The sequence below is a fragment of the Harmonia axyridis genome, chromosome 1, assembly GCF_914767665.1.
Source record: "Harmonia axyridis chromosome 1, icHarAxyr1.1, whole genome shotgun sequence".
Lineage (NCBI taxonomy): Eukaryota > Metazoa > Arthropoda > Insecta > Coleoptera > Coccinellidae > Harmonia > Harmonia axyridis.
Window position 1 is genome coordinate 36,209,561 of NC_059501.1, and position 27,758 is coordinate 36,237,318.

A 27,758-nucleotide genomic window follows, 5' to 3' on the forward strand; every position below is an offset into this window, starting at 1 on the left:
ATCATCCATGTTGGATAAAAACATTGTAATTCACACGTAGAGTTCAACCTTCAGTATCCGCCGAAAAACTCACCACAGTCAAGCTTTTCATCACTTACCTCAAAATTAGTGCTAATGTTGAATGAACATTTTTCTTTCATCATATGAATATAAAAATGTTGACATATTTCGCTTTGAATATTCCATGACTATCTCATAGTTTTTGCGTCAGTCTATTGAAATAGTTATTTTCCTAACAAGTGTGGAAAGTGATACTTTTCCGCAAGACAACCGCTTGTGAGTGCAGAAAAGCACTTTCCACATGAGTTAGGAACAATATTTTTCCTACTAGCGTAAATGAAACTTTTTCACGGAGAGTGTCTTGATACCCACTGACGTTATGAGAATAGTATATTGTGCAACAAGTGGGGAAAATCCAACTTTTCACGCGAGTCTGGAAGTTTGTGGCACAAGCCTGAAAGGCGAGTGCCGCAAACACACGAGCTAGAAGAGGACTTTCTCCACATGTTGCACACTATACTTTTCCTACAACTGCACAAATTTCATTAATTCAAGTAATGAACTTGATTCAAATCAAAATGGCCTTCGTTGACAGTATGTGCTAATTTATTGCGTTTACATAGAAACGACTCAGAAGCCCAATTTTATTGGTCTACCAAGCGAGGTGTGGACAAAGTGCCGTGCGAAATAATATTTCAGTATGAGCAATACATACTTTTGAAATTGAGTAAGCTATGAAGAATAGGCTTCTTTTCATAGCAGTTGCAGGAAAAAGCATGTTTAACTTGGAAGGGGTTTATACCACGTCGCAATCGCGGCATTCTCGTGAAATGTCGTTTAAGAACTCCTCTGCCCTCAGCGATTTTGAGATCCGCACCGCTTTTCAGGTTAAGTAAAGCAATCTCAAACTTTTTTTTCATTTACCGCCTTCTCCAACCACATGCAAGAATCCAAAATCCGTTTTTTATCTTTAAATTGTTATTCTCCACCTCTAAGTGCAAAATTTCATCATAATAAAATTTATACATTGTTCTGAAATTATCACTATAACAAAAATTTGGAACGGACATATTCACGGAACCCCAGCTTGGATTTTGCGTATTAATTAACTCAACCGCGGCATTGGAGATTCAAAAATACCTTGCAAATTATACATCTTTCTGTTTGAAAGTTATCGAAAGTGTATGAGGCCGAATGGATAGAATTGAATTTGAGGACCGATTCGTCATCAGTGAGAAGGACCTTATTGTTCAGTTGAGAGAACGAGGAAACGTCAGGTTCTTGGTTAGAGCAGCTGACTAAGCAAGTTTGCAGGCTTTCCATTTTCCGACACCTATTCCTACAAAAGCATTATTATTATTCTCTCACTCAGACATAAATCTCAGGGATGGACTAAGTTGGTTAGAAGAATTTTTCTAATGAATTTTTTAGCTTCCTCCTGTCGCCGCAAAGTGTTGCAGTTGAGAATATCTTTGATTCAGTAGAGAAATGTACGAAGAATGTGAAATTGTTATATTGAAATAATTTAATAATTTGACTATCCGTTGTGTTCAACGAAAAAAAAGTTAGGTAAAACGGAATAATTGAATGAAGCAAACTAGATTTTCATTGTAAAAAGCATTCTTGATTCACAAAACAGCAGGAGATTCGATCATCCGTTAGGTTTACTTCGAGTCAGCATTTCTCATATATGGAGAAATTGATATATATTCATATTTTCATGGTCGTGAATACGCGTGATATAAAAATTACAAATAATTGATAGAGTGCATTTCAATTGAACTATTCCTACAATATATCTCAGTATTAAAATTTCGCTATATCCACTAGGTCAAGTTCATCTGTATATAGTGAGACTATTGGTGAAAGGTGGCGGGTATCGCCGAATTGCAACATTGGGCCACGCCAATTTGTGGTATAAATACTTCGAAAACGGGGAGTCAAATTTATTCCATTTGGTTCATTTCAATCATGGCATTCAAAGTAAGTAACTCATACAATATGTTGAGAAATAAAGGATGACTTTCTTATTGATAACATTTCTATTTCAGTTCGTGACTTTTGCTGCTCTTGTGGCTGTTGCCCGTGCTGGCAACTTGGGATATGCCGCTGCTCCAGCTGTTTCCTACTCCAGCATCTCAGCTCCAGTTGCTCACTACGCTGGACCAGCTGTAGCTCAAGTTGCATCTTACGCAGCTCCAGCTGTTTCCTACTCCAGCATCTCATCACCAGTAGCTCACTATGCTGCTCCAGCTGTTGCTAAAGTAGCCACCTACTCTGCTCCAGTCGCCCACACCTACTCTTATGCTCCATCTGTCCAAACCTACTCTGCTCCAGTTGCCCATACTTATGCCGCCGCCCCAGTAGCTTACGCTGCCTCCCCAGCTATCACCAAATACGCTGCTCCTCTTGCCTACGCCACCCCAATTGCCAAAACTATTGTTGCCGAACCAGAAGCACCAGCCAACTACGATTTTGGATACTCCGTTAACGACCCCCACACCGGAGACAGCAAATCCCAACAAGAATCTCGTCACGGTGATGTTGTCCAAGGAAGTTACTCTCTCATCGAATCCGATGGAACCAAACGTACCGTAGAATACACCGCTGATGCCCACAATGGTTTCAACGCTGTTGTACACAAAGAACCAGCAGCCGTAGCTGTCAAAGCCGCCGTACCAGTAGTAGCCAAATATGCCGCACCAGCTATCTCCTACGCTGCTCCAGTTGCCAAAGTGTCTTATGCTGCACCAGCTTACTCCTACGCTGCCCCAGTTGCCAAAGTAGCTTATGCTGCTGCACCAGCCATCTCCTACGCTGCTGCCCCAGCTCTTTACCACCACTGAGTAATTTCAAACAATTTTGTGTAAAAAGAGTACTGTATTTATTTAAGAAAGATATGCCATGAATAAAATTCGATATATTTTGTTAAAAAAATATACAATTATAGTGTTATTTGACGCAGTTAAAATATCGTATTCAGCGCAACGTTGAGTCATAATTTAGCTGAGTCAATTTATGTTAATATGAATTTTTCAAATTCTATTCCTTGATTTTTTGCCTTCTTAATTTATGGATCGTAATTTAGGGCGTATCAATAAGGTATGTTTTCCAAAACGTAAACTGTTAAATCGAAGAATAAAAAACAGTCTATCCTTCGTTAACCGTTTACAGCTTTTCTCATAACTAGGAGTTTACGTATTTCCATGGAATTAAGTACAAAAATTGATTGCTGATCCCATTTATTCATAAAAATTCATAAAAGGATAAAATTGAAGTAATCAATAAATAAAATCATTCTTCAGAAACTGGCCAGCATATAAAATGATCTAATCGAACTTATATATCGTCAGGATGCTACTGAATATAATTTCTCTAATTCTGTGGTTATTCCGTTCATTCTTCCACATCTTGTAGAACAAAATCGTGCGAGAATATATCAGAAACGCACAGTTTTCATGGTTATATTTTATTATTCTATGTTGGTACTCCGAACTTTCCGCCACGGCTTTATCTGTCAATTCATCAATTTGCCTTAAAGAAATCAGTTCTGCCAACCAACATTTTCCAATGCAAAAATCACTTAAATATATTTATGGAAATATTTCATTAATTTCAATGAAAATGCAATGAATTAGAGAAAATAATGTATAATACTCGTACAGAAGGCTCATTCTTCCACTCGTTCATTCCAAAACTCGCCACTTCGTGGCTCGTTTTTGAATTTTGAACTCGTGGAAGAATATCAATGCCTTCTGCACTTGTATTATAAATAACTATTTTCACATCTAAGTCCCAATATTGATCTTTTGTTTTATGACTTTTTGAATTCCTAATTCAGATTTCGAAATGAATGAACCCAGATTCGAATCTCGCAACTGAAATCCGAAATTGACCAATTTGAATGCAAATCGTCTTTTTTACATGACGGTACAGATTTCCAGAGTAAACATGCTTTCATTGCGAATGCAAGGCAATTTGAATCATTGCTTACACATGTCCTAAGTATTCGTTAATGAGATGTATCATGCATTCCATAAAAAAACTTACAACCGGTATATTTCTTCAAGGATTTAATAGATTTTTTTGAAAGTATTGAGTCTAGGACAATGACCAATATTGAATCATTTTTAATAATCAGTACTGCAAGCCCGAACTGAGAATATTATATTATCAATGTAACATCTAATAAAACACTATGTTCCTCAATTTTCTCAAAAACAAATTTATGAGGATATCCTTTACTTAAACCTCTTATTGGAATTATTGGATACAGGATGAAGAAACTGTCCATCAAATTCGCCCAAATATGAGATACTACAATCCGGTCTAATCCTAAATCTTGATGCTTGATATTGTTTTTTTTAAACATTTACAGTCCAGATTTTAGTTCGATAAATTTGTCGTCCGAAAGTGATATAACAACTCTTTTCATAAAAAAACTGCATATGAACATATATCCTAACATGCTTCGTTTTCGAGATACAGGGTGTTGAAATTTGAAAAAAAAAATCAGTTTTTCACTAATAACTCTAGTATTATTATATTCATTGTCTTAATTTTTAGGTATTGCAGTCTAAATAATATGGTGTTTCAAATTAGGTGCCAAAATTATTCAGTGGCGTAGACACACGGATGCGATGATCTTTTACCTATTGAACCGGGAGAAGTCAATGCGTTCAGATTGAGGATTCGTTGAGTTCATTCACTGCCGTCACTGTTGGAGTACCCCAAGGTACCATTCTCGGCCCAATTCTGTTTCTATTGTACACGAACTCCTTATTTGGACTTGAGACAAGGTCAAGAATAATTTCTTTTGCGGACGATACCGCAATGTTTCTGGAGGCGGAGACATGGCAAGAATTGAAAATGTTTGCGGAAAGTGACTTCAACTTAATATCAAAATACCTACGATCTAAAATTTTGACTCTGAATATAGAAAAAACTGTTTTCGTTCTTTTCAGCAACTCTGTCGCATTTTGCCCCACTTTTACATCACTGGTGGTTGACGATCACTGCATGATACACTCAGCGGACACGGTAAAATACCTGGGTGTTGTGTTGGACAAACATCTTAGATGGAAACAACAAATTAACAAAATAGTCCAGAAATTGAGAACTCTGATACAGAAATTTAAAAATCTCAGAAGGTTTTGCGATGCCCAATTGTTGAGAACATTATATCTGGTGTTGGTGCAGCCTCATTTGACTTATGGTTTGCTGGGCTGGGGAGGAATTGTTAAAACTCATTTAAACAAGCTCGAAATAACACAAAAGTGGATTTTGAAAATCATATTGAACAAGCCCTATCGATTCCCAACTGACGAGCTCTTCAGGATTGCCGCTGTAATGGATATGAGGCAGTTGTTTTTCCTGGCGCTTGCGATTCACCAGAGGAAGAACATTATGTCTGCAAGTTTCAATGAGCATGGTCATGACACCAGAAATAGAGGACAGCTCATATTATTGCCGACCTCATGTGGGACGAAGGGTCAGAGATCACACCTGTTTCTTGCGCCTCGAGTTTATAATGGTATCCCTCAAGTTTTGAAGATTCCTAGTATAATGACTGCATTTAAGAAGAAAATAAAAAGTTGGATCCTGAGTCAGTCAAGACACTTCATAGCCAGTATAATCGACATAAAGAACACCTATAACATACCGAATCAGTAGTCCTGGAGTCGTCAGTCTACTCGTGTTGCACCTTTAATCTGCCGTCTGTTGAGAATTCGTGGAAATTACGTCAAGACTTTTAAACTTGTACTTTTTTTTTTTAATTCTTACACAAGGTTTAATCCTCCGGGAGCTCACCTTCGAGAAAATTTGATTTCTGTTTGTTTCATGTCACGATTTTCTTTTTTTGCTTTCGGTATTTTCTTACATTGTAAAATGACTGTATTTTGTTTTGAATGTAGACTAATCATGAAATAAACATTATTACTATTACTATTACTATGTCATTGTTTTTTTTTTGCCATTTCTGACATCAACAGAGTTTCACGAGATAACCAAACACTATCCACAAAAATCTACAAATATAAGTTTTTCAAATTTTCCCTACAGTGATAAATGAAAATACAAAATTAGCGTAGTTTTTCATAACGCTTTCAGATGGCAATCAATTCATATTAATATGGAAATGTCGAAATTATGTCTATCTAACTATCCATGGCTATCTATGGGGAAATTTGAATAATTCATTTTTGTGTATAGTGTTTGCATTTTGAACTCGACTATCTCGAAAACGGTACATTCTATATGAAGAAAAAGCATGAATCCTTTTCTTTAGTAAAACTCTGTTAATTTAAGAAATTTTTTTTTTTTTGAAGAAAATATAGTGGCATAGATTTTCATTAGGATAAGGATCATCGCACCCCTATATCTACACCACTGAATAATTTTGGCTGGAGGAATTCATCTAATTCGAAACATTACATTATCTAGACTTCATTACCTGAGGATTTAAACAATGAATGTAATACTACTAGAGTTATAAATAAGGTGTCCATTAATTTTTTGATTCAAAATAAGACAGCGGTTTATTTGAAACAAATCAGTGGCGTAACCAAGAGATTGAGTGAGTGAGGACAGTCCCGTTCAAAACGGGACGTCTGGTCACCTCAGTTATAAATAAAAACTGTATTTTTTTTGTCAAACTTGTATCTCGAAAACATAGCTTTTTGGGATATATGTTTATATGAATATGCCAGAATAGAGACGAATGGTCGATCACAGTCGAACAAACGTCATTACGTCACCATCTCCTTACGTAGGAGAAAGGACTGAGGAGGAGGTTTATATGAACTTTTTTTCATGAAAAATTTGTTCCTACCGACGCCAGAGTTATTGAACTAAAACCTGGACCACACTGTAGATGCCAAATTTCAAGTGGTCCAATCTGCTGACACAGAAATATAAGTTTTTTTTATTTTTTACTTGAATTTCCTATGCTTTTGATGATGTCATCATCTTGAAATTTTGCAGGGAGCTTGAAATTGTTATTTTTATCATTGCCCAAAATCTAAACTATGATTGGGTATGCGATACACTCGAAATTGTAAAAGATGCTTAAAATTGAAATTGGCATTCTACATCTAAATGCGACATTTTATCTCGATCGAATTTGTAGTTTTGAAATTAATGAAAAAAAAATGAAACTTTGAACGGTCATATTTACAGAACTCCTAGACGCATTTTGTCTATTATTAAGGCACTTCACTGCTGCATTTGAGATTCGAACCTGGAAATTTTAGAATTGTAGGACCTTCCGTTCGAAAATTATTGTAAATAAGGTAGTACTAACAGAATCGAATTTGGTGACAGATTTGTCATCAGTTAGTCGAATCTTATGTTTGGATCGAAGAGAGAGCTTAAAAAATTAACTAGACCATAGCCATCAAATTAGGTAGAAAAGCCCTTGTTTGATACGGGGTCGAGAAACTAGAAAACCGAGTCAAAATATTCATTACATTCTAACAGCAACCATCATGTTCTTGGAATTGTAGTTTAATCGACACTTAATCGTAGAATCTCATTCATTATGTATTATTTTATATCATAAATCTTAGTGAGTGATACACTAAGTTGCTTCGAAGCATTTTTCTTTTGAATTTCTGAACTCCTTCAGGTCACAGAATGAATCTAGTTATTTTTTTCAGTAGAGATCAAAAATATATTCCAATTTTCATGAATCACCCCGTATCTCCGAAACTTACAGTCTAAATATGTGAAACAAGCTTCTTTTCTGGAAGGCCCGGATGACCTGCATTCACCACTAGGCTATGGCCAGTCACTCATGTTACACCCTGTTTATCAAACGAAACAATTTTTTTTTTATTTGAAAGTATTTACATTTCTTGATTATTTAATCAAGAATGCGAAGAATATCAAACTCACATAGAAGCAAGCTGCAAATTCAACAAAGCATTTCAATAAAACCATTCCTGGCAATACACAGAACATACCTCAATCATTAAAATTTCGATATATTCACCAGGTCAAGTTCAACTGTATGTAATGAGATAGACTATTGGTGAAAGGTGGCGGGTATCACCGAATTCCAGCATTGGACCACGCCAAATTTCGGTATATATACTTCGAGAGGAGAGGTCCAGATTTATTCCATTTGGTTCGTTCAATCATGGCATTCAAAGTAAGTAGCTCATCTATCTATCATCTAGCTAACTAGATAAATAAACAACGAGTTTCTTAATGATACCATTTCTATTCTAGTTCGTAACTTTCGCCACCCTTTTGGCTGTTGCCCGTGCTGGCAACTTGGGATATGCCACAGCTCCAGCTGTTTCCTACTCTAGCATCTCAGCTCCAGTTGCGCACTACGCTGCACCAGCTGTAGCTCAAGTCGCATCTTACGCAGCTCCAGCTGTATCTTACTCTAGTGTCTCAGCACCAGTTGCCCACTACGCAAGCCCAGCTATTGCCAAAGTAGCCACCTACTCTGCACCAATTGCTCACACCTACTCTTATGCTCCATCTGTCCAAACCTACTCAGCTCCAGTTGCCCATACTTATGCCGCCGCCCCAGTAGCTTACGCTGCCGCCCCAGCTATCACCAAATACGCTGCTCCTCTTGCCTACGCTACCCCAGTTGCCAAAACTATTGTTGCCGAACAAGAAGCACCAGCTAACTACGATTTTGGATACTCCGTCAACGACCCCCACACCGGAGACAGCAAATCCCAACAAGAATCTCGCCACGGTGATGTTGTCCAAGGAAGTTACTCCCTCATCGAATCCGATGGAACCAAACGTACCGTAGAATACACCGCTGATGCCCACAATGGTTTCAACGCTGTTGTCCACAAAGAACCAGCAACCGTAGCTGTCAAAACCGCCGTACCAGTTGTAGCCAAATACGCTGCACCAGCTATCTCCTATGCTGCCCCAGTTGCCAAAGTAGCTTATGCAGCTGCACCAGCTATCTCCTACGCTGCTGCCCCAGCTCTTTACCATCACTAAGTGTTATATTTTGACTGATTGTTATGTAAATAGAACTGTATTTATTATGGGCAAAAATGTTCGAGTGATTCTTGAATAAATGTTCTTATATTCACTTTTTTCTAATAATTTCAGATATTCATCAATATATGAAAAGTTTTTGCATATAGTTATACCATTCGATAAAATTAATTATTTGTTTTCAAAGTCAAAAGTATCGTGCATTCAATTCTCTTCAGAAAATGTTGCCTCTTATCAAATGAGCGACAAATTATATGAAATTATGCATTTTTATTTCCATGGGAACACTTTATTCAGTTATATGTGGAACATTCGAAATAACAAATATAATGGGTTCCAATTACTATCTTCGAAATGAGAAAAAGTACTAAAGTAAAGGCAGGAGCTTTTGCGCGCTTTTTCAAATAAGGATTTATATTTTCTCGAACTTTTACACTTACCATATACAAAACATATAATTCCGTTTTCTGAATGTTATGTGTTACTTTTTCAGTATAATTTTCAGTGAATACAAAAGGGCATATAATTATAGATATTTATACAACGAATTAAATTAATATTTATTCCAGGGAAGAAATAAATCTTCGTAACTCACTTATAGATGTTGATGAGAATTTAAATGATAAATAGTTCCCAAAAAAAAAAACAAGTATTATATGAAATGACGATTGATGTTTGCTAGGGATCATGCCTTCATCAATCTTTCGAAGACTTCTAAAGAAGTTTGCCTTATCATAATAAGATTTTGATTAGTTTTGAGATCATGCAACAGCAACACACATTTAGAGTTAAAAACGGAATATAATAGAGAATAAAATAGAAAAATTTCACGTCATCCAACTCAAACTAATCAACAGAATATACTCAGGCTACTGACCTATCATTGTGAGAAAAAATGTTAACGCAGTAAGTAACGAAATCCAAAGTGCTGAGAAAGAGATTATTCGCGACAAAGGGATAATTATATTCAATATGATATTATTTATTTATTTTATGGTCCTGAAAAATTAGGGAAATTGCTATCAGGGGTGCCGCCGAACAATTCGAGTAGTTTGGGACTTTTACTTCAAGATCTCATTAATTTTAACGCAATTATTTATCATCAAGTTGGCGTTTATAGTCCGAATGTAAATAATGACGACGATAGTCAGATCAGATCGAGCCCATCGATAGAACCGCTGGTTGATCAATTTGTTGATTCAAGATTCAATTTTTGCACGATTAAATTATAGAGCGTTTTGACTTATAATGGAATTCCCCTTGGAGGGGGGGGATTATATATCCCTTATACTCCCTTGGGTACGCCACTGTAGGGATATATCGAATATTATTTATTTTTCTAATAAAAATGATCTAGATTCCATTCCGATGCTCAATCATTCAATGACTGAAAGAACAAAACTTAATAGGGTATGACTGCGGAACCATAGAACAGTTTCTGTCCATTAACCAAATCGAGATATTCGGATACTGCACCTAACTTGAACTTACACTTTATCAAATTCCATTTGAGAGATATCGTCTACACTACACGAAGGACAGAATTGATTTTGATCTCAAATATTCAATTCGTTGGCGAAATCAATTATTTAAGACCAGACTAATTTTAATTTCGATATTTGAAATAATTCTGACACATTTAAATTGTTACATTTTGTTACATTGAAATGGTGACAATAATATTGTTGAAATAAATCTATATTATACGCGTGACAACGTATTGATCTGGGTATAAATTATATAAAAGTAATCAAAATGGAAGAGAAATATATCTTATATCTATACAGGGTTTCCCAAAAAGACCACGTCAAACGAAAACGGAATGTAGATCAGAATGTGCTCTACTTAATATGAAAAAAATCGTTCATATGAAAGTCAAAAAGCCTTACAGTTTTTTGATGTTTCATGAAAATGCTGAATTTTTTCACTTTTTTCACCCCTCTCAGGCTATAACTACAGTTAAATACTTTTTGAACCAGTTTTTTTCCGTGAATATTGTTGAATGATTGCTATTCTGTGATGATTTCGAAAAGGTAAAAAATAAATAATGAAATTCCGGAATAATGTAATATGAAAACTTTTCAGGAATGTGGACAATGCTTCATTTTATTCTCACAATTTAACTTTTGCCAACGTTTTGGAGGCGATTTCCTCCTTCTTCAGGGCTTAAAAACAAAAGTACATTTAACAAACAATAACAAGGACAGCTTCTGAAACTTACCTCAAGAATATCAAGTGTTCGAGAAAACAGCAATTAAGCAATATTTCATAAATTATTTGTTGGATTAAATAATAACAGGTATAAAGTCACCAGAATCTAAACAGAAATGTCAAACACAAAAACATAGACAAACATGAAATTTTAAATGTCAAGTGTTACAACCATACATAGGTCTTTTTCTTTTTGTTAAATTATATTCTACGTGTATTTCTTTGTTGTGTATCACGTAACGTCCAACAAGATATCATAAAAATAGCTGAGGTTGTTTACATCTTCTCTAAAGTTTACAGTGCGGTTTCTCCTGATGGAAATCATCTCACTTATATTTCTCTTGTAACCATTGTTCTCCACATCTTGTATTTCCACATCTTCAAAGTTGAAATTATGACCATCACTGAACACATGATAAGTTAGGGCAGTCTTTTCCTAGTTGTTTAAATTCTTGTATCATATTTGTGTTGTTTTATATGATCTTTCAAAAAGATCTTATAAAACCAAAAACTGTTATTATTTAATCCAACAAATAATTTATGAAATATTGCTTAATTGCTGTTTTCTCGAACACTTGATATTCTTGAGGTTAGTTTCAGAAGCTGTCCTTGTTATTGTTTGTTAAATGTCCTTTTGTTTTTTAGCCCTGAAGAAGGAGGAAATCGCCTCCGAAACGTTGGCAAAAGTTAAATTGTGAGAATAAAATAGAGCATTGTCCACATTCCTGAAAAGTTTTTATATTACATTATATATCATGGACGAATATCAAACTGATGATTCCTGAATAAATTCCTTATTCAGAAAAGAAGATATTCAAATGTTTATCGAATATGGAACATTTCTGAGAAAAACTGATTTTCTCACCTTTTCTATATAATCTTTTATTTTGCACACCCTTCAGAAAATAATCAATTCATTAATAAAATATTAATTAGGCGCCAATTCATTTATTGAGGTGATATTAGTTACTGCGACGCGTGCCCAGCACACTGACTACAATCGTCATGTTAGGGAATTTTTGAACCAAACATATCCTCACCGATGGATCGGGAGGGGCGGTGAAATTTTGTGGCCTCCCTGTTCGCCAGAACTTGAATCGCTGGATTTTTTTATTGTGGTTGTTTTAAATATGACTTTTTTTCCAATTCTATACGAGATGAAGCGTAACTAAGGGGTCCTATTCGTATTCCCGCAGCCAAAATAGCGAAAAGAAATTTGTATCATCATTGAGATCATTTCTCAATCGATGCAGGACATGTATTCGCTAAGAGAGTGGTCATTTTGAACATTTACTCTAATGATAAGTGTGAATTATCTTTCTCACCACATTGTTCATTGTTATGATTTTTATAAAGTGATATTACAATAGACTTTTGAATATTGAAGCTCCTGTGCACACATATCATTGAAATAAATGAATAATTTCACTTTATAAGTAATTTAGGAAGTACCTAATATTTTTTCAATAGAATCATTCAATGAGTTACAGCGGAATGTGCAAAGAAAAATTTTTTTGGAGAAACTGACGAAATTATATTTTCACAAAAATGTTCCATTTTCGATGAACATTTGAATATCTTTTTTTACTTTTTCAAAATCCTCACAGAATAGGCAACTTTTAAACTAAAAGGTCTAGTGCTTTTTTTTAAACCAACTCAGATCGAACTCGGTACAAAAAACACTTTCTTCAAAACGTGAATTTTAAATATTTTTTTCAGAATCCATGTATAATATTTTGTGCTTTTTTTAAATGCATAAATTGAAAAAATCATTCAAAATATTTACGGTGAAAAACTGATTCGAAAAGTATTTCATTGTATAGTATATACAAAGTCACTTGGAGGAAGCCTGAATTTTTCGATTATACAAAGTTTGTCCAAGTTTCCAGAAATTCCTTTGAGGCCAGTGAATTCTTTGCCTAATAATACTTTCAAATGAATCCCGGTATTTGGCGGATCTCGGTATCCACTTCAAAGGGACATCTTGCCAACAGTTTTAAAGGAGTAGTGAAAAATTCAACATTTTCATAAAACATCAAATATATCGAAAACTGTGAGTCTTTCATAAAAAAGATTTTTTCACATTAGGTAGAGCACATTCTTATCTACATTTTGTTTTCATTCGACGAGGTCTCTTTGGGACATCCTGTATATCTTTGAGATATCAAGAAATACTTATGAAATATAAACATCATGCATTAAGGGATATAACGAATAAGGCAATAATAAATGTAGTAAGTGAATGACATGGTTCTTTTTAGCAATTATTTTCAGTTTATTATCGTTATTCACAGAAAGAATGAAAATAAATTTTAGGTCAGTGCTTATAGAGCTTTCCAGATACATTGAAATATCTGAGAATAACTTGTATAAAATCCGATTATATACCCCTAATATTCTCTTTGTTTGAGACTATTGATAAATCGTGAAAGCAAAATATCTACTAGGAAAGATTGACTTCATGAATTTTAATTTACACCATTACATGCCCTGCACTAGACATAATTATTTTAACCGTTTTATTTGATGCGTCACCTGGAAGAAATGAACGAATAGTGATAATATTCATTGAATCAAATTTGAAGAATCATCCCATCATAATGAAAATGGAGAATTATTTATTTGCGATTATCTCATATTAAATAACTTCAATTGAATGAGTTCAATCAATCGATACTTGAGGTCAAGTTCAAGTATTTAATTCGGCAGACAAACTGACGGTGAAAGGTCTTCGCCATTCAAGAGGGAGGGTACCGTCGGATTTCATCATCAGACCACTGCCAATTTCAGTATATATACCTCGAACTGAATGACTCAATATCATACGAACTAGTGCAGTTTAATTATGGCATTCAAAGTAAGTTGGTTCTTTCTTAATACAACAAGTACGAAGATAAAATAAATGATAAGTAAAATTGAATAATGCTCTAATAATGGAATTTCTCTTTCAGTTCGTTACTTTCGCCGCCCTTGTGGCTGTTGCCCGTGCTGGTGTCCCCTTGGGATATGCCGCAGCTCCAGCTCTTTCTTACTCCAGCATCTCAGCTCCAGTTGCTCACTACGCTGCACCAGCTGTAGCCAAAGTTGCAACTTACGCAGCTCCAGCTGTATCTTATTCTAGTATCTCAGCACCAGTTGCTCACTACGCAAGCCCAGCTATTGCCAAAGTAGCCACCTACTCTGCACCAATTGCTCAGACCTACTCTTATGCTCCATCTGTCCAGACCTACTCATCTCCAATTGCCCATACTTATGCCGCCGCCCCAGTAGCTTATGCTGCTGCCCCAGCTATCACCAAATACGCTGCTCCTCTTGCCTATGCCACCCCAGTTGCCAAAACTATTGTTGCCGAACCAGAAGCACCAGCTAACTACGATTTTGGATACTCCGTCAACGACCCCCACACCGGAGACAGCAAATCCCAACAAGAATCTCGCCACGGTGATGTTGTCCAAGGAAGTTACTCCCTCATCGAATCCGATGGAACCAAACGTATCGTAGAATACACCGCTGATGCCCACAATGGTTTCAACGCTGTTGTACACAAAGAACCAGCTACTGTAGCTGTCAAAGCCGCCGTACCAGTTGTAGCCAAATATGCCGCCCCAACTATCTCCTATGCTGCCCCAGTTGCCAAAGTAGCTTATGCTGCTGCACCAGCTATCTCCTACGCTGCTGCCCCAGCTCTTTACCACCACTAAGTTATGTATTCTGACTAATTGTTGTGTATATAGGTTGTTTTATTTATTATAAGCGAAAATGCTTGAGTGATTCTTGAATAAATATTTTTATATTCAAAAATTTATTATCTATACCTAATCTACTAAAATATCGATTTTAAGAGTGAAGATGTTTTGAACGATTTTATTTTTAATAATAATATAAATCACATAAAGTTAAAATTCACTAAGTACATAATACGTCAAAGGCTAAGGAAAAATATGTACATTGTCTTTACAAAAAGTGGATTACATGAGAAATATACAAAAATATTAAGAATCACAGATGCAGCGGTGAGTATTTTCCATCTGATTTATCACTCTTGCTTATATTATTTCAGAAAATGGTCAAAATCGGAGTACCAGCAATAGCATCGGATTATTCTCTATATTTCTGGAACAGGATTATTGATAGATAGGAATAAAATAAAAAACAGAATTTTCTCTTCCTTAATATGGTGCGTCCAAGATTTTTCAGAATAAATATGTTAAACATCTTTTCAATACATTCTAACCTCGATTCTTACTCGATGAGCCGACTAGAATAGTTGGGTCTTGCGAGCTCCCGACAAATTTTTGAATTAATACTTGAATTAATATCCAGTGAATAATAAACCGAGTTTAATACTATATTTTGAGAAAAAACGTGTTTTTTCATCAAATAAATATTTTCTGAATACATAATTTCATATAAAGGGGTTTGGGTTATGAAACTAAGAGTAATTTTTACGCACTGCTATCATTCAAAATAGTTTTCAGGTGAAGTAGCGACAAACTCCTTAAAAAGGCTGTTCTCTTCAAGATTCCCAGTTAAGTGGGCACACCAGTATTTATTAACATTTTTGTCAAACCACAAATAAAAAATCAATGTTATAAAGGTTTAATGGGTCTACTTGATGAAGGATATTAATAATAATAATAATTCTTTATTGCCATAACAAAGTGTTACATCGTGTATTACATTGTGCAATAGGTGAGCATATCACTAAAGCGATATCTTCCTGCCTACCTAAAAATGTGTTAAAACAAGATATGACAAGACTCATTGCTTATGGCCACTAATCTAATACAGAACTAAAATTCGACTACACACGACTGAGGATACAGGATTGGAAAGAAAGGAGAAGGGAAAAGCGAAATTGCACAGCGCGATGAACCTACCTTTATCTTTATATCAAAGTTCGTTAGTAAGTAAGTACTTCTTAAGAGCAATCCTAAACGATGAAAAAGTAACACTTCGAGTGATAGATGGAGGAACACGATTCCAGAGCTGGGAGAACCTCAACGAGAAATTGTTGGACATAATACTAGTCCCATGTGCTGGTATCCTGAGAGTAGTATTGGAATGGGCTCTAGTATTATAGAACTCACCACCCAGACCACGAAGACCCTCGCAGAGATATCTAGGCTCACGAGCTCTCATAACTTTGAAGCCCAACAACAACAGTCGCCAATAACGGCGTTGCTTTATTGTTAGCAATTTGAGTTCCTGACGAAAACTACTAACATGATCGAACTTTCTTAAACCATACACGAATCTTATGCCGGCGTTCTGCAATCGGTCGAATTTGCTGAGCTGCTGCGACGTCAGTCCCATATAGGCCACATCCGCATAATCAATTATGGGCAGTAACAAAGAATAAAATAGGGACTTTCTTACTACAAGAGGAAGAAAGTTCTTTAGGAGGCGTAGCTGGTGCATAGTGCGATAAAACCTTCCGTGGACAGAAGCAACCTGAGCATCCCATGACAAAGTTTCATCAATCGTTATACCAAGATTACTCACGTTGCGAGAATATGGAATATTACTCCCATTGACAAAAATTTCATGTCCCTGTGGATTTATCTTACTCAGAGACATACGGGTACCAATTATTATGGACTGAGTTTTATCAGGATTCAGTAATAGACCCCAACTTGAGGCCACCTGAGATAAATGTGCTAAATCCTCATTGGTCGACAGGACACAACTCGCAAAATTCTCTACAGTAGTGTGCAAATAAACCTGCAAATCATCAGCAAAGAGGTGGTATTTACACTTAATATTTTCCATAAGAGAAGAAATATAAATGGAGAACAAAAGAGGACCCAAAACACTACCCTGCGGGACCCCCACGCTCGCCTGAACCCAATCCGAAATACTAGCGCCCAAGTCGACTCTACTCTGTCTACCTCTCAAATAAGTCTCAAAGAACGACCTAGAGCTGCAAGAAAATCCCATGGAACGTAGCTTAGCAATCAATATGTCAAAGTCCACAGTATCAAACGCTTTACTGAAATCTAAAAGTACCAACACGGTAAGTAGCTTACTATCCATTGCCTCACTTATATCACAGGTTATTTTGGTTAATGCTGTAGTTGTGCTATGTTCTTTGCGGAAGCCAGACTGAAACGGATTAAACAAGTTATAGGTGTTCATATATGATATAATTTGTGAATGAATTATTTTTTCAAATATTTTAGAAAGTGTGGGCAGAATCGAAATGGGTCGAAAGTCTGCTACATTGTTAGTATCATGCTTTTTCGGTAGTGGTATCATCTTGGCATGCTTCCACAAAGTAGGAAAAACTCCGTTAGAAAATGAAAAGTTATATATGTGTTCTAAGACTGGGAGTATTCCATCAACAATAGGTTTGATGAGAGCCGTACCGATATTATCCAAACCTACCGCCTTCGACGTTATATCCTCCAGTGCTTTCTTGATATAATCGGCTTGAACAGGAGCAAAATCAAAAGGAGGTCTAGAAGGCAATGATGTGGTGTATAGTGATTCCAGCGTGGCCCTTTTTTGGTCATCACTCAAAGTGATAGGAATCGAGGAAAAATGATGAGCGAAAACGTCAGCATCGATACCATAAGAATGACTAGGCTTCTGAGATCCTATGCCTACAGAACGAAGGGTTTGCCAAACTTTTTTGGGAGAGACATTGATGAGATTCTTATGGAAAAATTCCCGCTTTTCACTTCTACACAGATGATTACATCTATTTCTCAATACTCGATATGCTTCCCTATTCTCCACAGTGGAGTTCCTCAGATAAAGCGACTTCATTTTATCGCGTTTCTTCATCAACCTTTTTAGACCTTCGCTCAACCAGGGGCATGGTGGGTGTTTTACTCTTACCGGTCTAAGAGGTGCTACATTGTCATAAACTCTTAAAATGTTTGCGTTAAGATATTCAACCTTTGCATCAACCGTAGGCATCCTATATAACGGATTCCAGTCGACTTTACTAATTTCATGTTGAAACACTGTTTTATCAATATTAGTTAGGTTACGACAATTTATGACAAGTGGTTTCTTTTTGGGGCGCTTGAAATTAAGTGCAGCAAAAATAAGGTTATGGTGAGAGAACTGATAGGCGTCACTTTGGCCGTGCGTATAAATTTTGTTAGGACTGGAAGTCACAATCAGATCGAGCAGCGTACTAGAGTTAGGCAAGTGATGAGTCGGCTCTTTATTCACTAAATACAGGTTATAACTATTGAAAATATTACATAGGATTTTAGAGCGATTAGTACTCTGTAGCATGCATGTATTCAAATCTCCCATCATAACAACATCCGGATAATATGGTAAAAGCTCACTCATGACGGAATCGAATTCTTGGAAATAATTGAATGAAGGAGGTGAATAAAGAACGCCGACCAATAAACGCTTACGTAAATTGATTTCCACGAAAACATACTCCAGGAGAGGTCCGTGATCCGGGACCGACTGCTTTACAATCTTATAAGGAATTTCTTCCCTAATATATATTGCCACACCACCACCACGACGGTGGACTCTGTCATTTCTCAACAATCTGTAGCCCTTCACCTCTACCATGGTCGTTTGAATAGAAGGTTTCAGCCATGTTTCACTGACAAGAATTAAATCATATATACAATCAGTGAAAGTGTTCAACATGTCATCACGGTGTGCTACCAAACTTTGTGAATTTATGTGACATATGAGGAAATTATTTGGTAGCACTTCACTTGAATTACTATCACCCGAAGTATGAGGTGGATCATCAGATTCCAGCAGGCTCGAAATCTCGTGCTCAATGCCGCTTGGGTCCAGGACATGGGAAGGGAAGGAAGTATCGAATGTGTAGTCATAATTTTCCATAATAAATCCAAATAAAATTAAAAAAAAAAAACAAAAATTACAAGTCAAGTAGGACTTCTAGACTGTAGTGAAATGAACGAGGGAAATAAAATCAACAATATGTAATAAGAAAAAAAAAACAATGGAAATTCGCGGCCACTGTGAAATATTAAATGAGAAAAAAAAAAAAGAAAAAGATTGCCCTATTTGCTCACATTTTTGCTTCTAGTATTCGGTCTTGAGCCCTTAGTAGGCAAATTCTGGGATCGAGCAGCTTCTGCACCCCCCACAGCAGCACTCCTCAACTCATGGATCTGGGACAAAGATATCTTGATTTTACGTTTACCCACCGCAGCATGTATATAACCATTTTGTGTCCATACATTTTGAGAACCAAAAGCAGTCCTTGCATCTCCATAAAGCTTCTGTCTCTTCCTAGTGAGAAATTCTGTGATGAGTATGCCAGAGCCCTTCAGTTTCCTCTTGGCAGACCACATCGAATTTTTGTAGCTGAACCTGGTAAATGTAACCAGAAGAGGTCTTGGTTTAGAATTATTCTGGCCAGTGGGCCTGCCCAAACGATGAACATCATCTATGCATTTTTCAGAGGGCAGATGGGATTCAAGCTTCATTATAGCAATCACGTTCTCGACCAGTAAAAGAGGGACTTCATCTTCTGTCTCAGCAACACCATGAACAAGAATGCAAGTTTTTCTTGAGTCGTTTTCCAATGCCTCAATGCGATCATCAAAATTCACAAATATTTTCCTTATATCATTCAGCGCACCAGTGATATTCTGTTTAAATGCGGAGAAATCTTCTTGCAGGTGATTTAAGTATGGATCATTACTACTGGTATCAATTGCTCGCTGCAACCTCGAGCTAAAATTGCCGATAGATATGTTAAAATGTTCTTCTAGCCTTCTGAACTCCTCTGGTAGATCCATTATGTTTATGCAGTGATAATATCCGATGAACGCACGAAACTGAAAGTGACAGCACAGATGATCCCGAATAACAGGTGGTGAATGAAAATTCGATGAACGTATGCGCGATATGATTGTTCTTATCGCTTGTTTACAACAATTATTATTGAAAACAATATCCAGAACTCCGAAAGAAAAACACCAAACATCCAAAAATACCAAGCACAGGCACTCAATTGTTGTACTGTTCAATTTCAAACTAAACTTTCCAATTAGATATAAGGTAAAAACAAAGTTTTTCACAGCGCCGGTATGAGTGTCCTCATCCGATCATATCTCGCTCAATGATATATATTCATTATAAATATCAAAAAACTGACAACTTTGTGTCTATTCCTCCACAATAATATATCTTTATGACTTTATGATCTATTTGGTTTATTTTCGTCTTGTAATATAATTCCAATTTTAAAAATTACAAAATTAATAACCAACCAAAAGAAAATTCGAAATAATTAAAACTGTACAAATTGACAAACGGTTAACAAATTGAATAACAGAATTAACATAAAGACAGACGAACGTTTCGGAATTTTTGTATTTAATTACACAATTTTTAATCGTCAGTCCTATAGTGCAACAAAATTACTGAATTTACCAACTCACCACTTGTATATCTACTTCACAAAAATTGCAAATGGGGAACTTCAAACTAAACGTAACTGTTTCTCTAGTAAGGATTCACAGAGAAAGCAATTACTTCGGTTAGACATAGTCATAGATTCCTTTCTTGTTATTTTCATGAAATACATATACAAATCGAAATTTACAACTGAAAACAATTTCAGAAATTTTAAATTTATACTTTGGTTGGTAATGACTCTTAATCAATAAATGATTACTTCAAATTATAAAGGTTTAATGAGTTTACTGGATGAAGAATATTCAATATAAATATCAAAAAATTTTGTCTATTCCTCCACAATAATATATCTTTATGATATATTTGGTTTATTTTTGTCTTGGAATACAATTCCAATTCTGAAAATGACAAAATTAATAACCAACCAAAAGAAAATTCAAAATGAATAAAACTGTACAAATTGAGCCAACGGTTAGCAAATTGAATAACTAAATTAACATAAAGACAGACGTACCTTTCGGAATTTTTGTACTTGATAATACAAAAAAATCAATAAATTTTTGTATCGTTTTGAAATCTTGTCATCGTGTCAACATGGTTTCAGAAAAGGTCGGTCAACCCAAACAGCGATATTCAATTTCATCGATAAACTCTATGATAATATAAATGAAGGTAAATGGAACATAGCATTATACATGGATTTGAGTTGATGTTGTTTCACATGACTTGCTTCTTGAAAAAGTGGATAGATTAGGTCTTCGCGGTAAAATAAACCAACTTTTGAAATTTTACCTAAGTAATAGAATGCAATTAGTGGAGGTCAATGGTTGTAAATCCATTCTGACCATTTCCTCGGGTGTTCCCCAAGGCTCCGTGCTTGGACCCTTGCTGTTTTTATTATATATCAACGACTTGCCAGATATTGTTGAGAATGCTGAGGATCTAACATTGTTCGCAGATGACATTACATACTTATGCTCGGGAACCTTGCTCACTGACGTTTTATGTAAAGCACAGAGGCACATAAATTTATTTTTTGATTGGTTAGAATCGAACGAGTTGTTTCTAAATTCTTCTAAAACGCTTTTTGTTTGTTTTAGGCTTAAGAACTACTTAGAACATAAAAATAAAAGTTTTCTGTTTAGGGTGAAACATAGGTCAATTGAGTATGCTACCATCACAAAATTTGTAGGTATAATCATTGATGACAGCCTCAACTGCTATCAGCATATTGAATGTTTATGTAAAAAATTGTCTTCTGTTTGTTATGCTCTTTATACGTTAAAATCTATAACCAATATGGAAATTCGCATGGCTTATTACAATGCTCAATTCAAGTCAAGGATAATTTATGGCCTTGTATTCTGGGGGACTTCTCACGCACTAAATCGAGTCTTTCTTCTTCAAAAGAGAGCATAACGACACATGGCTGGAGTTCCTATGAGAACATCATGTAGAGAGCTTTTCAAAAAATTCGGTGTTTTGCCAGTGGTATCTCAATTCATCTTGGAAATTGTAACCTATGTAAAAACTAATGACGGTTCATTTCTGCGTATGAATTACAAGCATACTTACTCAACAACACACTCTTCGCAACTAATCATACCACGTCACACTCTGGTGGGATATGAGAGGTCTCCCAGATATATGGGAATTAAGAAAAAAGTACTATAGGGATATTGAAAGTGTACAAAGTTTCAGAAGGGCAGTTAATGATTTCTTAATGTCTCAATGTTTCTATACCCTAACTGAATATTATGATTGTTGTAAGCATATCAGGTTAGGAAGTTGATATATTTAATAGGTTTTAAATAATGGCTAGTTTGTGAAATTTTCCATTCTATTGTTGTTTTATTGACTTGTCTAATACGTATTTGTAATATGTCGCTATGGATGAATAAATTATTAGTGTTAATTTAGTTGCCATTTCTTGGTGTAGTTATATATGTCGCTATGGATGAATAAATTATTATTATTATTATTATTATTATTACAATGTGCCATCTCATTAATCAAATTGACAAGTCGTGTATTATTTGACGACAACAATTTATCATGTACAACATTCACTAATTTATGACGGTAATTAATTATTTTTACACACTGTACATGTATAAATGAATAAATAAAATAAAATAAAATTCTTGTGTCTCTCTTTCCAAGAACTCTCTTCGTATTCGTTCACAATCACATTCATCAATAATATCCTATAACATGTATATTAAAAAAGTTGAGGATATTTCCGATTCAACCAGAAAAGAATATTCAACAAAAAATTGTACATCAGATGCATTTTGCGCCATTGCACTTACCTGCAAAATTTCATAAATATTGTCCTTTTCGTTCAAAAAATATTTACTGGTTCCATACTTTATCCCAAACCTGTATACACTCAAAATATCGAGATGGTCGGATTTGTTGTTACATATTTTTTTTTCGATATTCTGATTTCACACAAAGTTTGAAATCGTTATTCCATTCACCAACACATGCAAAATCTTAACCCGATCAGATATGTTGTCACAGAAATATTGGAATGTTTTTTCCGAATATTTTTCTCGAATTTTTAATAATTTTGATGTGACCAGCTCAAAACATACATATAATAAAATTATTATTTAATTTGGACACTCAAATTCTCAACTACATCTATTTATATTGGACAAGTTTTTTCGATATTCGTCTTGAAATTTCTGTGGTTTTGATTATTTTACTGACTCGAAATTTTGCACGAAGCTTGAAATATTTATTCCATATATACAATAGTGTCGATCGGATTCGTATTCTTGTAAATAAGTATAGAGTTTTATTTTCCAATATTTTTATTAGATGCTCTATGATTCTGATGATTTTATCATATTGAAATCTCACCTAAAATCTCAACGCCGTTAGCTCTGTAGTCAAAGAAATATTAGGTACCTAATTATTTTTCGAGATTTCACTTGAATTTCATTTCGATCGAAATTGCCAATTTGAAATAACCTGGAAAAAATTCCAAACGCCATATTTATGGAACCACTAGTCCTATTTTGCCCTTAACGAATTTCACCGCGACATTCTAAATCGGCATCTACTTTGTAACTTTGAGTTTCTAGGTCCTTCTATTCGGTAGTTATCGTGTATACGACCGGTCAGATAGAATCGAACGAATTTAAGGACGGAATCATCATCACCTTATCGTTCGAGATTCCAGGCTCAAAATTCGAAAATTACACACACATTAACGACATGAAAAAGCGACCATTCGGAGAAGAGTGGTCGGAAAAACATTCAGAGTTATACCAAATGAAATAATAATCAACATAGAAAATGGTGAGTAGATTTCACGGTTCTTCATATTCTCATTGAAAATTAATTTCAGTTCAGTATCATCGTCCACACAATGTTGAAATTAAATTTCAAAGCGCTCCTCAGATATTTTTTCGGACACTGAATAGTTATGAAACTACTTTTTCGAACCTATCAATAGAACCTGAGACCAAGGATATGATAAAAATGAAAAATTACTGACGATAATATCAATATCAATACATTGAAACATATTTATATGAAAGAGAAATTAAATTATTAATTTATCATTATAAATTTTGAATACCATTAGAATGAGTTCAATCGAACTATACCTTAGGTCAAGTTCATTCGCATTAAATTCGAATTTTGGCAGACCAACGAACGGTGAAAGGTCTTCGTCATTCAAGAGGGCAGGGTACCGTCGGATTTCATCATCAGACCACTGCCAATTTCAGTATATATACCTCGAACTGAATGAGTCAATATCATACTAACTAGTGCAGTTTAATTATGGCATTCAAAGTAAGTTGGTTCTTTCTTAATACAAGTAAAAAAGCCGATAAAATTGAATAATATTCTAAATGGAGAAATTTCTTTTTCAGTTCGTGACTTTCGCCGCCCTTGTGGCTGTTGCCCGTGCTGGTGTCCCCTTGGGATATGCCGCTGCTCCAGCTGTTTCCTACTCCAGCATCTCAGCTCCAGTTGGCCACTACGCCGCACCAGCTGTAGCCCAAGTTGCATCATACGCAGCTCCAGCTGTTTCCTACTCCAGCATCTCATCACCAGTGGCTCACTATGCTGCTCCAGCTGTTGCTAAAGTAGCCACCTACTCTGCTCCAGTCGCCCACACTTACTCTTATGCTCCATCTGTCCAGACCTATTCATCTCCAATTGCCCATACTTATGCCGCCGCCCCAGTAGCTTATGCTGCCGCCCCAGCTATCACCAAATACGCTGCTCCTCTTGCCTACGCCACCCCAGTTGCCAAAACTATTGTTGCCGAACCAGAAGCACCAGCTAACTACGATTTTGGATACTCCGTCAACGACCCCCACACCGGAGACAGCAAATCCCAACAAGAATCTCGCCACGGTGATGTTGTCCAAGGAAGCTACTCCCTCATCGAATCCGATGGAACCAAACGTACCGTAGAATACACCGCTGATGCCCACAATGGTTTCAACGCTGTTGTACACAAAGAACCAGCTACCGTAGCTGTCAAAGCCGCCGTACCAGTTGTTGCCAAATATGCTGCACCAGCTATCTCCTATGCTGCCCCAGTTGCCAAAGTAGCTTATGCTGCTGCACCAGCCATCTCCTACGCTGCTGCCCCAGCACTTTACCATCATTAAATGATGGACATCGACCATTTTTATTGTAAATAGATTGTTTTATTTATTTTGGCAAATATGCCAGAGATTCTTGAGTAAAGTTCTTATATTTATTTAATTGGGCTATTAATTATTTATCTAAAGCATTCCTTCAAATTTTCATCAATTCATTTCATTGATCACATCGTTTCTGTCTTATTTATATTCTGTCATGTAAAGTCCGATTTGAATTTCAGTTATTCCTGGACAGGTTCTAGAGAATACGTTCAACACCTACCTAGTTACATGAGTTTTCTTCCACTTCTTCATTTGACAGATTGCAAACATATTTGGCAGAATATTCAATTCTATTGATTGACACTATTTTATTTCGACAGGTTTGGTCAAGCATTCACAGTTGTGTTAACAACGTGATGTGCCTTGAGTAGAGTCGGGAAACTTTGATTAGATCTATAGCAGAAACAAGCTATTTTTGCCGCTAATTTAATCAAATAAACAATGAAGAACTATGAAGCAAAAGTATAGAGCTGGCTCTTCTAGCATTTCCTACTCATCCCACTCTGTGGAGCTGAGAGATAACTGTGTGTTGAAGCAAAGAAGAATGTTTGGAACATCGTCAAGATATTTCTTTTAAATTCAACTTTTATAATTGATGTAGAGGATATTTACGAATCAAAAGTTTCAGTTTCTCAGATGTAACACTCTCAGATTTCTTTTACTTTTGGTACATTTAAAGAGCAGCTTTTATCAATTTGAAAATTTTGAAAAAATTTGATGGTGTTGAATCCGGAGGCTTCAGTGGCCACCGAATTTTTTAATTATCTGAAGTTCATAGATTATAATAGATAGACACTTGGTTGATTTTCTGTGTGAAACTGAAACTTTTGATGATTTATTTAGTTTGATAAAATATTCATTTATCATATTATATATTTTTGAAAAGAGAAAAAAAAGCTATTTTATTATTATAGAAATTTTTATGGTTCCATTAACAAAAAAACGAAAGTTTGTATTATAAGTTTGAAACTAATGAATACAATGAAAAACAATTGATTACACCAATGGATTGAACTGAAAAAAGTGACTATAGCATATTTTTGTTTTATGTTAATAGCACCAGTAATGAAGAAGTTATGAGAACTTTTCATTTCATGCCATTTTCTCATATAGCTTGAAAACAGTTGAACTTAAAAGGTTGCGGTTTCCATCAAAATAATTACCCCAAAAGTCGAACCTCAAAATGTGCTATTCATTTTTTTTTTCAAGCTCAAGGGAATTTTGAATTCAAGACACCCGATACATCTAAAACCGAAATCTCATCGTATATATACTTTTGAAATGATCCGAAGAAACTAAATTTCAATCAGCTATGTTCACGGGACCTCTAGTCGTATTTGGCTCATTGGCGCGCATACGGATAATGAACTACTTTTTTTGAAAAAAAAATTGTACACCATTGAGATATTTCGAGCAGAAAATCATTTCTGAATTCCTTATTCAATTTCTGACGTAATTCATCATTTCGCATTTATAAAACATCAAGAAAACAAAATTTCAAAAATTCATTTTCCGAAATTCAACAGAATATAAACATGAATTTGATTTTATGTATTGCCGCCATAATTTCAAACACAAAATTACATTTCTTTAAACCAGTATCTTCAGGTTATATTATTAATTCAACTTGTTTCCCTATGTAGTTGATAAAACTCTTATGGAATTTCTATAATGAATTTCTCATTTTATTGATTTTTTGGTAATTCCCCTATTTTCATAATTTATTTATTCATTTATTATTTATTGAGTAATTTATCAAAAACAGTTTATAGCAATCGCATGAGTACCTTGACATAACGAATTTCAGTATTTTTTGTAATTTCACAATTTAGATATGTTACACTACTTTACTCAGGCATAAAATAATTAGTAATAATTACGGTACAATAACCAACAATTTCCTTATGTATATTCTGAAGTGATTCTATTATATTTTGTGTGATTTAGATTTTCAACTTTTATTTCGTATATAATATATATACAGGGTGGCCACTTTTTCAATGGGATTGTATTGGTAACTTTTAAACCATAAGAGTTAGAAGGTCGGTCAAATGGAGAAAAAGTTGCATGCATAGAAGCATTATCAAGCAGTTCAAACAAATCGAGATTATCAGGGCCGGTTATTGAGATATCATAAGAAAAGTAAATTCTGTCATTTTGATTTTTCTTTTTTCCCCACTTTATTACAAATATTATTCAAAAATGTTACGGGAATTTTTTATTCGACAGTAAATTATCCTCAATTTGATGTAACCAGATTTCGTTTCCAACGTTTCGTGCTCTCTGGGTCACCCTCAACCTCATTTTTTCAATACGAACCTGTATATTTTATGACACTTTTCGAAATAACTTTTAACGCTGAATTCAACGATATATCATACAATGTCATTCAAAGTTGATTTTCAGGTGATTTTGACCCTTATCCAAATTTCTCTGGGTCGGATCTGTATTACATTTCGGTACCTTTAGTTTAATTAACAACATGCAATACATTTCGATGAGAAAATC

General features: G+C 35.3%; 3 protein-coding genes across 3 annotated transcripts in view; all 3 read left to right on the top strand.

Annotated features, from left to right (window-relative positions):
* The window catches only part of LOC123670803 (ice-structuring glycoprotein-like), a 41,022-nt gene that overhangs the window by 9,170 nt on the left and 4,094 nt on the right, over window positions 1–27,758 (top strand). The window contains exon 4 of the mRNA XM_045604358.1: window positions 2,704–2,751. Coding sequence (XP_045460314.1) covers window positions 2,704–2,751 — 48 coding nt within the window. The remainder of the gene's footprint in view (window positions 1–2,703; window positions 2,752–27,758) is intronic.
* On the top strand, window positions 8,010–9,073 carry LOC123670800 (cuticle protein 16.5-like). The gene is made up of 2 exons (XM_045604355.1): window positions 8,010–8,152; window positions 8,233–9,073. Exons 1-2 carry the CDS (start codon window positions 8,141–8,143, stop codon window positions 8,977–8,979), a joined length of 759 nt encoding a protein of 252 aa, XP_045460311.1. The 5' UTR covers window positions 8,010–8,140; the 3' UTR covers window positions 8,980–9,073.
* Window positions 24,284–25,311, top strand: LOC123670799 (cuticle protein 8-like). Its single transcript, XM_045604354.1, has 2 exons — window positions 24,284–24,384; window positions 24,465–25,311. The coding sequence occupies exons 1-2, from the start codon at window positions 24,373–24,375 to the stop codon at window positions 25,212–25,214; spliced, it is 762 nt and encodes a 253-aa protein (XP_045460310.1). The 5' UTR covers window positions 24,284–24,372; the 3' UTR covers window positions 25,215–25,311.